At 45.8% G+C, this 12,216-nt stretch overlaps 1 protein-coding gene across 1 annotated transcript in view; it reads right to left on the bottom strand.

Moving 5' to 3' along the window:
• The window catches only part of LOC127927141 (cell migration-inducing and hyaluronan-binding protein-like), a 157,403-nt gene that overhangs the window by 51,452 nt on the left and 93,735 nt on the right, over window positions 1–12,216 (bottom strand). The window contains 4 exon segments of the mRNA XM_052512933.1: window positions 5,529–5,708; window positions 8,461–8,697; window positions 9,343–9,481; window positions 11,321–11,458. Of these exon segments, the coding sequence (XP_052368893.1) occupies window positions 5,529–5,708; window positions 8,461–8,697; window positions 9,343–9,481; window positions 11,321–11,458 (694 nt within the window).

Below are 12,216 nucleotides of genomic sequence, written 5' to 3'. Positions count from 1 at the left end.
GGACATCAGTAGTGAGCAGTTCCCAGCCACTGAAACAAACTGAGTGACTTGGTGTATAGAAAGAAGAGGAGAGGGCCTACCACTGAGCCTTGGGGGACATCAGTAGTGAGCAGTTCCATTTTGCTGTCTTGTAGCTTTGCTACCTATAATGCATGTGTAGGACATGGGGATGCGTGAAACTTATTCCTTAGCCTGAAGAGGTCCCGAGTTTGCACCAGGTATATGGGCCGAATCAGGAGGAAGAAATCGCTAATCAAGCAGCGTGACGTCCTTTACACTAGCTAGCCATTATGCTCTCATTTAACAGCAACGTTACCGGAGACAAGCAACATGATGTGACGTTTTATATAGATCAGCATGCCAGATATATCTCTAAAGGTGTCTAAAATAAGACATTATATCAACAACTATTGGCTTCCATGACATGTAAGGGCAACACACACACACACACACACACACACACACACACACACACACACACACACACACACACACACACACACACACACACACACACACACACACACACACACACACACACACACACACACACACACACACCCACACACACACACACCATCCCCCAAAAATACCACTGTGACTTTGGTAAACATATGTAAATTGCATTCATGGAGGATGGATTGCGGAGATCTTCTTGTTGCCAAAATGATTGCCTTATTAAAATGTTCTCTGGCACACCGCAAATAATACATTCCTTATTCTGCTTTAACACTGTTTGGCACAAGTATCAGGAAGGATAGGCGACAAGAGACTAAGTACATTCTCCTCCTTCATCGGTCTTTCTCTCTCTCTTCTCATCTGAGGGCGTGGTGTGGAGATGTTTCTGTGGGATACTTGTAAACTTTGGTTCTCTGGATGTTGGAGAAAATTAGCTGTGACTTACTCGACAGCAGTAGACAAACACACACACACTGACACTGACACACACACACACTTTATAATTTGGACACTAACAGGGTTACTGCACTGGCGTTGCTGCCAAGCTTCCCATTCTCTGTGGTATTAAACTCATGTTGCCTTGCTGTATTCAGTCTTCAAATGCATTATATTTCCTCACCATCAGAATGTACAAAAAAAAGTCCTCTATCCATTGCTTTGGAATTGTTTATGTTCCCTGACTGTCTAGCTTTCATTTGGATGACTGTTATCAAACTGGACAGAGGGAAGAGACTATAGATGACTGTTATCAAACTGGACAGAGGGAAGAGACTATAGATGACTGTTATCAAACTGGACAGAGGGAAGAGACTATAGATGACTGTTATCAAACTGGACAGAGGGAAGAGACTATAGATGACTGTTATCATACTAGACAGAGTGAAGAGACTATAGATGACTGTTATCATACTAGACAGAGTGAAGAGACTATAGATGACTGTTATCAAACTGGACAGAGGGAAGAGACTATAGATGACTTATCAAGATGGACAGAGTGAAGAGACTATAGATGACTGTTATCAAACTGGACAGAGGGAAGAGACTATAGATGACTGTTATCAACCTGGACAGAGTGAAGAGACTATAGATGACTGTTATCAACCTGGACAGAGTGAAGAGACTATAGATGACTGTTATCAAACTGGACAGAGGGAAGAGACTATAGATGACTTATCAAGCTGGACAGAGTGAAGAGACTATAGATGACTTATCAAGCTGGACAGAGTGAAGAGACTATAGATGACTGATATCAAACTGGACAGAGTGAAGAGACTATAGATGACTGTTATCAAACTGGACAGAGTGAAGAGACTATAGATGACTTATCAACCTGGACAGAGTGAAGAGACTGTCGAGCTTGATAACAGTCATCTATAGAGTGAAGAGACTAAAGATGACTGTTAGCAAGATGGACAGAGTGAAGAGATGACTGTTATCAAGCTGGACAGAGTGAAGAGACTATAAATGACTTATCAAGCTGGACAGAGGGAAGAGACTATAGATGACTGTTATCAAGCTGGACAGAGTGATGAGACTATAGATGACTGTTATCAAGCTGGACAGAGTGATGAGACTATAGATGACTGTTATCAAACTGGACAGAGTGAAGAGACTATAGATGACTGTTATCATACTAGACAGAGTGAAGAGACTATAGATGACTGTTATCATACTAGACAGAGTGAAGAGACTATAGATGACTGTTATCAAACTGGACAGAGGGAAGAGACTATAGATGACTTATCAAGATGGACAGAGTGAAGAGACTATAGATGACTTATCAACCTGGACAGAGTGAAGAGACTGTCGAGCTTGATAACAGTCATCTATAGAGTGAAGAGACTATAGATGACTGTTAGCAAGATGGACAGAGTGAAGAGACTGTCGAGCTTGATAACAGTCATCTATAGAGTGAAGAGACTATAGATGACTGTTATCAAGCTGGACAGAGGGAAGAGACTATAGATGACTGTTATCAAGCTGGACAGAGTGATGAGACTATAGATGACTGTTATCAAACTGGACAGAGTGAAGAGACTATAGATGACTGTTATCAAGCTGGACAGAGTGATGAGACTATAGATGACTGTTATCAAACTGGACAGAGTGAAGAGACTATAGATGACTGTTATCAAGCTGGACAGAGTGATGAGACTATAGATGACTGTTATCAAACTGGACAGAGTGAAGAGACTATAGATGACTGTTATCAAGCTGGACAGAGTGAAGAGACTATAGATGACTGTTATCAAACTGGACAGAGTGAAGAGACTATAGATGACTGTTATCAAGCTGGACAGAGTGAAGAGACTATAGATGACTGTTATCAACCTGGACAGAGTGAAGAGACTATAGATGACTGTTATCAAACTGGACAGAGTGAAGAGACTATAGATGACTGTTATCAAGCTGGACAGAGGGAAGAGACTATAGATGACTTATCAAGCTGGACAGAGTGAAGAGACTATAGATGACTTATCAAGCTGGACAGAGTGAAGAGACTATAGATGACTGATATCAAACTGGACAGAGTGAAGAGACTATAGATGACTGTTATCAAACTGGACAGAGTGAAGAGACTATAGATGACTGTTATCAAGCTGGACAGAGTGAAGAGACTATAGATGACTGTTATCAAGCTGGACAGAGTGAAGAGACTATAAATGACTTATCAAGCTGGACAGTGTGAAGAGACTATAGCTGACTGTTATCAAGCTGGACAGAGTGAAGAGACTGTCGAGCTTGATAACAGTCAGCTATAGAGTGAAGAGACTATAGATGACTTATCAAGCTGGACAGAGTGAAGATACTATAGATGATTGATATTAAGATGGACAGAGTGAAGAGACAATAGATGTAGGTCATTTCTACACATTTTGCATTTCTTTTTGTAATTTATTGTTGATTAAGGTTATTTCCTTAAACCACCCAAAGGATGGATTTAATGGGTGTGTTTGACACACCTGCTCTAAGCCATGGTAAACCCTCCTGACCACACATGTGCACGTACGCACGTACGGACACACACACACACACTGATTCTTCTTACCCCATTCTGACAGCCATTGTCGGACATTCCAACATACTGGTGGTTGAGTTGAGTTCTACTGTATGGAAGGAATGCAATAAGTCTGAATATACGATTAGCTCACTTAAATGCTACTCACTAACCCTCAGTTTAAGATTCCAAGGCCTGAATCCAGCTGTATTAGGTTTTCTTATCATGGCTAAATTTACTTTCAATTTTCCATGCATTCCTGAGATACTTTAATACAATGAGAGAGAGAGAGACAGAGAGAGAGAGAGAGAGAGCGAGAGAGAGAACGAGAGAGAGAAAAGAGAGAGAGAGACTTGCTAGCATATGTTTTTTCCTTTTATTTCTTCTTCTCCGCCCTGCTTTCGCTAAGCAGTCCTGTGCCAGGAGAGATAAAGAGACACTGGTGGCTAGACGAGGGAGAGAAAGTAAGAGGGAGAATAAGAGGCTGTCAGCAGCCTATAAATCAGAGTGTGATGTTATGCTATGCTACATCACTATGCTAGGTCAGCCTGCTCAGCACTGCCTGACAAACAGGTTAGGAGAGGAGTCATCTGCTAGCGTTACTCTAGGAGGCTATGCTAGGTCAGCCAGCACAGCACTGCCTGACAAACAGGTCAGGAGAGGAGTCATCTGCTAGCGCTACGCTAGGAGGCTATGCTAGGTCAGCCAGCACAGCACTGCCTGACAAACAGGTCAGGAGAGGATCATCTGCTACACTCAGCTACGCTGTGGAGGGGTAGAAAGGCTATAGAGGGATGTGGAGAGGTAAAGAGATGTGGAAAGAGGTAGTGAGAGATAAGGAGGTAGAGAGAGGTAGAGAGAGGGGGGTAGAGAGAGAGAGAGAGGTTGGGAGAGGTGGAAGAAGAAGTAGAGAGAGGGGTGAGAGGGAGGTTGAGCCATCCAGGCAAGGAGAGAAGGAATAATCCACTAATGAAACAACGATCCCTCCGATGTCAACAACTACAGCAGTCAGGTTTCAAGACTGGGAGGCGCTCCGCACTGCTAAAGCTAACTCTCTCTCCTGCTCTCATATGCTAGGTCGGTATGCTGGGTGGCTACGCTAGGTGGTTATGCTAGGTGGCTACACTCGTGCTATCATACTCGGAGCATATCGATTCGTGTGTGGAGGGGTAGAAAGATAGAGGGAAAGGTAGAGAGGGGTAGAGGGATGTGGAGAGAGGTAAAGAGATGTGGAAAGAGGTAGTGAGAGATAAGGAGGTAGAGAGAGGTAGAGAGAGGGGGGTAGAGAGAGAGAGAGAGGTTGGGAGGTGTCCCCCAGGTGGAAGAAGAAGTCACTTGGCTCTGAGGAGGGGTGAGAGGGAGGTTGAGCCCATCCAGGCAAGGAGAGAAGGAATAATCCACTAACTGCTAAACAAGGTGGCTATGCTAGCACCATCATGCTCTGCACAACCTTCCCAAGTTCTCTCACGTCAACCCAGGAAACTAACGAGAAAGGATTAAGAGAAATCCACCTCTGGCCTGCTCGCCCTCCCTACCACTGAGGAAGTATTCAAAACTCTCCTGTGGCTCAGAACTCAACTCATAACACACCAAGTCAGGGCCAAGGTGTTGCACCAATTTGGCTTCAAGGTGTCTTAACCCTCGGCTGTGGCTATAGATTTAGAAATAAGACATTCAATGGTAAAGCTACAGAAAGTGATTTACCATTTAGCATACAACTTAGTATCTATTCTAAACTATTACCAGCAGAACAGAGTACTCTAACATTCCATCTGTCCATGGCCTTTGATTTCAAGTTCCTTCCACCCCTGGCAGTTGCCCCAAAGACAGTTGGTTCAGACCAAGCAGCTGCAGAAATGGTTGGCTACAGATGGATCACAATGCATAAAAGGATTTTGGGAAACCCCTGGTTTAGAGGTCAGGGGTCAAGGAGTGTCTGCTGCCCAGCTTAGTAAGAGTCTTCCAAAAAAAATTACCTAATACTAATATCAATCATCATAATGATATACATGTATAATATAATATTGGTTTCAAAATTCCCTGGATGGAGGACAGGGGTCAAGGAACCTACCGGAAGCCCAGGCGGTGGAAGTCTTTACTCCCCAGCTTGGTGAGGATCTTCCTGGCCGAGTCCTCTAGGTTGTTAGACCCCTCGTCGTTGACCACCATGGCCAGAATCATCCCATTGTCTACCACATCTACATACTGGGCCAGGCGACGACTCTCTTCTTTACTGCGGTATGTGTCAAACCTGGGTAGTGGAGTGGGAGGGGGAGGTGAATGGTTAGTCTATATCAGTGTTTCCCAATTCCGGTCCTCCGGTACCCCGAATGGCACACATTTGTGTTGTGTCGGACAAAAACACCCGATTCAACTTGTCCAGGGCTTGATGATTAGTTGACAAGTAGCATCAGGTGTGCTTGTCCGGGTCCACAATATAAATATGTACTGTTGGCACGACTAGAGGAGTGGAGATGTGAAACACAGACCTATATCATAGCTACATAACAGAGCACGAAAAAAGACCTTCAATCACTCCAACAAACGTCTTCATCTGAAGGTTGATCTATGGTGGATCTTCTGATAAATATACCAACAAATATCAATGAATGAATTGCACACAGCGCCCTAAACAGTCCCATGAGAGCATAATGTAAGATCTTGAGGGTGAGGTCTCAATTTGGTTGTGTGAGGAAATTGAGGTCAATGGTAATTGATATCAAACCAATAGTAAATACATTTGTCAAATGGGGTTTTAATTTCTCCTGACGCAATACTCAAGACTTGCCTTCTCTTGGAAGCAATGGTTGTTTTGTTTAATTGCTTTTTAATGATTGTTTACCAGTACTCTGACGGCATACGAAATGTTTTTCTAACTACAGTACATATGAAATGTTTTCTGACATTCTTTATTCAATCAGAGATGTTGAACGATGGGATAGGGAGAACATTATAAATCTATTAGATAGTTAATACCAACAGGAGTGTGTTTTCTATTCTCCCTCCTTTCTAGTGTCATATTATAACTGTCACACCCTGATCTGTTTCACCTGTCTTTGTGCATGTCTCCACCCCCTCTAGGTGTCACCTATCTTCGCCATTCTCTGTTTGTCTGTTGCCCTGACTCCGAGCCTGCCTGCCGTTCTGTACCTGCCTGACTCTGACTCGATTACGAACCTCTGCCTGCCCTGACCCCGAGCCTGCCTGCTGTTCTGTACCTGCCTGACTCTGACTCGATTACGAACCTCTGCCTGCCCTGACCCCGAGCCTGCCTGCTGTTCTGTACCTGCCTGACTCTGACCCGATTACGAACCTCTGCCTGCCCTGACCCCGAGCCTGCCTGCTGTTCTGTACCTGCCTGACTCTGACTCGATTACGAACCTCTGCCTGCCCTGACCCCGAGCCTGCCTGCTGTTCTGTACCTTATTGACTCTGCCCTGGATTACAGACTTCTGCCTGCCCAGACCCCGAGCCTGCCTGCTGTTCTGTACCTGCCTGACTCTGCCCTGGATTACAGACCTCTGCCTGCCCAGACCCCGAGCCTGCCTGCTGTTCTGTACCTGCCTGACTCTGCCCTGGATTACAGACCTCTGCCTGCCCAGACCCCGAGCCTGCCTGCTGTTCTGTACCTTATTGACTCTGCCCTGGATTACAGACCTCTGCCTGCCCAGACCCTGAGCCTGCTTGTTGTTCTGTACCTGCCTGACTCTGCCCTGGATTACAGACCTCTGCCTGCCCAGACCCCGAGCCTGCCTGCTGTTCTGTACCTTATTGACTCTGCCCTGGATTACAGACCTCTGCCTGCCCAGACCCTGAGCCTGCTTGCTGTTCTGTACCTGCCTGACTCTGCCCTGGATTACAGACCTCTGCCTGCCCAGACCCCGAGCCTGCTTGCTGTTCTGTACCTGCCCGACTCTGCCCTGGATTACAGACCTCTGCCTGCCCAGACCCTGAGCCTGCTTGTTGTTCTGTACCTGCCTGACTCTGCCCTGGATTACAGACCTCTGCCTGCCCAGACCCTGAACCTGCTTGCTGTTCTGTACCTGCCCGACTCTGCCCTGGATTACAGACCTCTGCCTGCCCAGACCCTGAACCTGCTTGCTGTTCTGTACCTGCCCGACTCTGCCCTGGATTACAGACCTCTGCCTGCCCTCTGACCAGTCTTCTGCCTGCCCCCTGTTTCAGGCAATAAACATCTGTGATTCTAGCTGTCTGCATCTGGGTCTTATCCTGAGTTCTGATAATAACAATATCTGTCATGACTTAAAGATAGAATCTGCATTAGGGAAACCGCTCCGCATTTCGGTGTCCGCTGTCCGCCCCAGCACTTTTGTTAAAATTATTTTAGTGGACTAAACAGAGGTGAGGTGTGTTGAGCAGAGTGGTAATATTCCAAACAGACAAGGCAGTTTCACTATGAAGGATTCCAGATTTAAAGAGACAACCAACCATCCAAGCATCATTTCTGGAATAAGACGGTAATACAAGCATCATTTCTGGAATAAGGACATCCTTCCAACCAACATTTCTGGAATAAGACATCCTTCCAACCATCATTTCTGGAATAACACGCAGGACATCCTTCCAACCAACATTTCTGGAATAAGACGGTAACACGCAGGACATCCTTCCAACCATCATTTCTGGAATAAGACGGTAACACGCAGGACATCCTTCCAACCATCATTTCTGGAATAAGACGGTAACACGCAGGACATCCTTCCAACCAACATTTCTGGAATAAGACGGTAATACGCAGGACATCCTTCCAACCAACATTTCTAGAATAAGACGGTAATACGCAGGACATCCTTCCAACCATCATTTCTGGAATAAGACGGTAACACGCAGGACATCCTTCCAACCAACATTTCTGGAATAAGACGGTAATACGCAGGACATCCTTCCAACCAACATTTCCGAAAACCTGGGAACTTTTGAAAAATGTACCAGAATTGTGCAAGCCTAAAGGTGAAATAAAAACATGACAACATATAAAATACCTATCATTGTGGAGCACTTCTCCAGTCTTGGGGTCGATGACGTGAACTATGATCCCCCGGTTGCCCCAGCCCCTCTCGAACAGGTAGATGTTGTCCTCGCTCTCCCCTGGGTGCAGGGTCTTGTTGAGGAAGGTCCACGACAGCTTCTTCTCCCCATGGATCTCCAGTGTCCCTCCTGTCCCCACACCAATGTACTTACGGCCAAAGTAACTATGCTCTGTGTCTGTGTCGTCAGACCTGGAGAAGAGTCAATGATTGATCAACCAATTAATAAAGAATATGGGCTAGAGGGTTACACAATAGAGGATAAGGGGATATAGGCTAGAATATACCAGATAAAGACTAAAGACTAGAATATAGAGGCTAGGGGCTAGGAGATAGAGGATAGGAAACAGAGACAGAGGCTAGGAGATAGAGTTTAGTGGCTAATAGATAGAGACTAGGGGCTAATAGATAGAGACTAGGGGATAGGAGATAGAGGTGGGGAGATAGAGGCTAGGGGCTAATAGATAGAGGCTAGGGGCTAGGAGATAGTGGCTAGGAGATAGAGGCTAGGGGCTAATAAATAGAGGTGAGGAGATAAAGGCTAGGGGCTAATAGATATATGCTAGGGGCTAGGAGATAGAGGCTAGGGGCTAATAGATAGAGGCTAGGGGCTAATAGACAGAGGCTATGAGTTACAGGCTAGAGGCTAGGAGATAGAAGTGAGGAGATAAAGTCTAGGGGCTAGGAGATAAGGGCTAAGAGAATAGAGGCTAGACGATAGAGGGTAGGAGCTATGACAAAGAGGCTTGAGTCTAGGAGAAAGAGGATAGAGTCTAGAGGCTACCAAATAGGTTGAGGGCTGAAGGCTATGAGATCTGGTCTGGGTTCAAAACCCACCTTCCAAATAAGGAGATGGTAAGGTTGCCCTTATACGGGCAGGCAGGACTTCCTATGTGCAGCTGTCCTCTGTTGCCGATCAGAATGTGTTTGGTACGCAGTAGGATGGGATGATAGGAGTCTGCTATCACTAACTTTCCTAGAGAGAGCAATAGAGAGAGAGAGAGAGAGAGAGAGAGAGAGAGAGAGAGAGAGAGAGAGAGAGAGAGAGAGAGAGAGAGAGAGAGAGAGAGATTTACTGGTGAGATCTCCTGACAGGTATTTCATGCCCTGGGGCCTGACACATCCCATCTCCCTTCCTTTTATGGCACTGAGCTGTGGCTCACAAACACAGACAGACATAGACACAGACACAGACACAGACACAGACACACACACACACACACACACACACACACACACACACACACACACACACACACACACACACACACACACACACACACAGACACAGACACACACACACACACAGACACAGACACACAGACACAGACACAGACACACACACAGACACAGACACATTTACATTTACATTTAAGTCATTTAGCAGACGACACAGACACAGACACAGACACACACAGACACAGACACAGACACAGACACAGACACAGACACAGACACAGACACAGACACACACAGACACAGACACACACAGACACACACACAGACACACACACAGACACACACACAGACACACACACAGACACAGACACACACAGACACACACACAGACACACACAGAGACACACACACAGACACAGACACAGACACAGACACACACAGACACACACAGACACACACACAGACACACACACAGACACAGACACAGACACACACACACAGACACACACACAGACACACACACAGACACACACACAGACACAGACACAGACACAGACACACACAGACACAGACACAGACACACACAGACACAGACACAGACACACACAGACACAGACACAGACACAGACACAGACACACACACACACACAGACACAGACACAGACACAGACACAGACACACACACACAGATCAGACACAGACTACAGACACAGACACAGACACACACAGACACAGACACAGACACAGACACAGACACAGACACAGACACAGACACAGACACAGGGACTACACTGTTACAAAAGTCAATAACCCTTTATGAGTGCTGCGTGGAGAAGGAGAAGGTCATGATAAACCATGTGAAATGACTACACTCATTAATGATGTTGACTCAGATCCCTGGTTGTGGAGAAGGAGAAGGTCAAGTGAGTCCTGTAGAGACATTGATGATGGATGAGAGATGGGGACTTTGATTTGACTGTGAGTTAGTGGTTACTACTGGATGATGTTGACAGATCAGAAGGAGAAGGTCAAAGTATCAGGTTCCTAAACACATACACATGTAACCAGTGTGAAATGACTACACTGTTACATTAATGATGTTGACTCAGATCCCTGGTTGCTGTGGAGAAGGAGAAGGTCAAAGGGGGTGAGTGTAAACCATGTGAAATGACTACACTGTTACATTGATGATGTTGACTCAGATCCCTGGTTGCTGTGGAGAAGGAGAAGGTCAAAGGGGGTGAGTGTAAACCATGTGAAATGACTACACTGTTACATTGATGATGTTGACTCAGATCACTGGTTGCTGTGGAGAAGGAGAAGGTCAAAGGGGGTGAGTGTAAACCATGTGAAATGGCTAGCTAGTTAGCGGTGTACACTAGTGGCATTTCAATCGGTGATGTAACTCGCTCTGAGACCTTGAAGTAGTGGTTTCCTTTGCTCTGCAAGGGCCGCGGCTTTTGTGGATCGATAGGTAACAATGCTTCGAGGGTGACTGTTGTCGATGTGTGCAGAGAATCCCTGGTTGAGCCCAGTTTGGGACGGAAGCAAGACTGTCACACACACAATTGATGGATAAAGTAAATTTGGGTGACAGTTTAACAATATGATTGCAGACACACACACACAGACATACCTCCGTTGAGGATCTCTATGGAGTGCACAGTAGCTGAAGAGGTGAGGATGACCTTTCTGCCATAACCAATGGTAACATGGTGGGCTTCACTGTGGCCGGGGGTCCATGGCTGCAGGCCGGGCTCCCTGTCTGGACACACTGTTGGATAGACCAATAGGGTTAACGTCATGACACACACAGATCTCACTGATCACTGATGTTCTGATCTGGCCCATAGTTTCCAACAACAAACACTATGCCAACATCCTATAATTCATTCATCAGTTAATGTCATTGATTGGACGGAGACCAAACGGGCCGGCCAACCAGATTTTCCCCTGGGCTAATACAGATTGATTAATAGGCTCCAATCGACTGGGTTTCTCCATGAAAGAACCCAGCTGAGAAACCATCGGACACAGCAGTTTGAGAGTTAGGTCTTGAAACTAGATCTGTCTGGGCTTTAGCCAAATCCTTTGTCATTCTCATGTCGTGTCTGACTCAAGGAATTGGCTAAAGAACTAGCTGTTATTGTAACAATGGGTTAGACAGCTAGTAGTATAGCTCTGGGGATGCTGGAGGTTCAGAGAGAGAGAAAGAACAGTTCAGAGAGAGAGACAGAGAGACAGAGAGAGAGAGAGAGAGAGAGAGAGAGAGAGAGAGAGAGAAAGAACAGTTCAGAGAGAGAGAGAGACAGAGAGAGAGAGAACAGTTCAGAGAGAGAGAGAGAGAGCGAGAGAGAGAGAGAGAGAGAGAGAAAGAACAGTTCAGAGAGAGAGAGAGAGAGACGGAGAGAGAAAGAACAGTTCAGAGAGAGAGACAGAGAGAGAGAGAGAAAGAGAGAGAGAGAGAGAGAGAGAGAGAGAGAGAGAGAGAGAGAGAGAGAGAGAGAGAAAGAACAGTTCAGAGAGAGAGAA

Source organism: Oncorhynchus keta, unplaced genomic scaffold (genome assembly GCF_023373465.1).
Source record: "Oncorhynchus keta strain PuntledgeMale-10-30-2019 unplaced genomic scaffold, Oket_V2 Un_contig_9580_pilon_pilon, whole genome shotgun sequence".
NCBI lineage: Eukaryota > Metazoa > Chordata > Actinopteri > Salmoniformes > Salmonidae > Oncorhynchus > Oncorhynchus keta.
The sequence above is the reverse complement of the archived record's forward strand: the minus strand, read 5'-3'. Positions and strand labels throughout refer to the sequence as shown.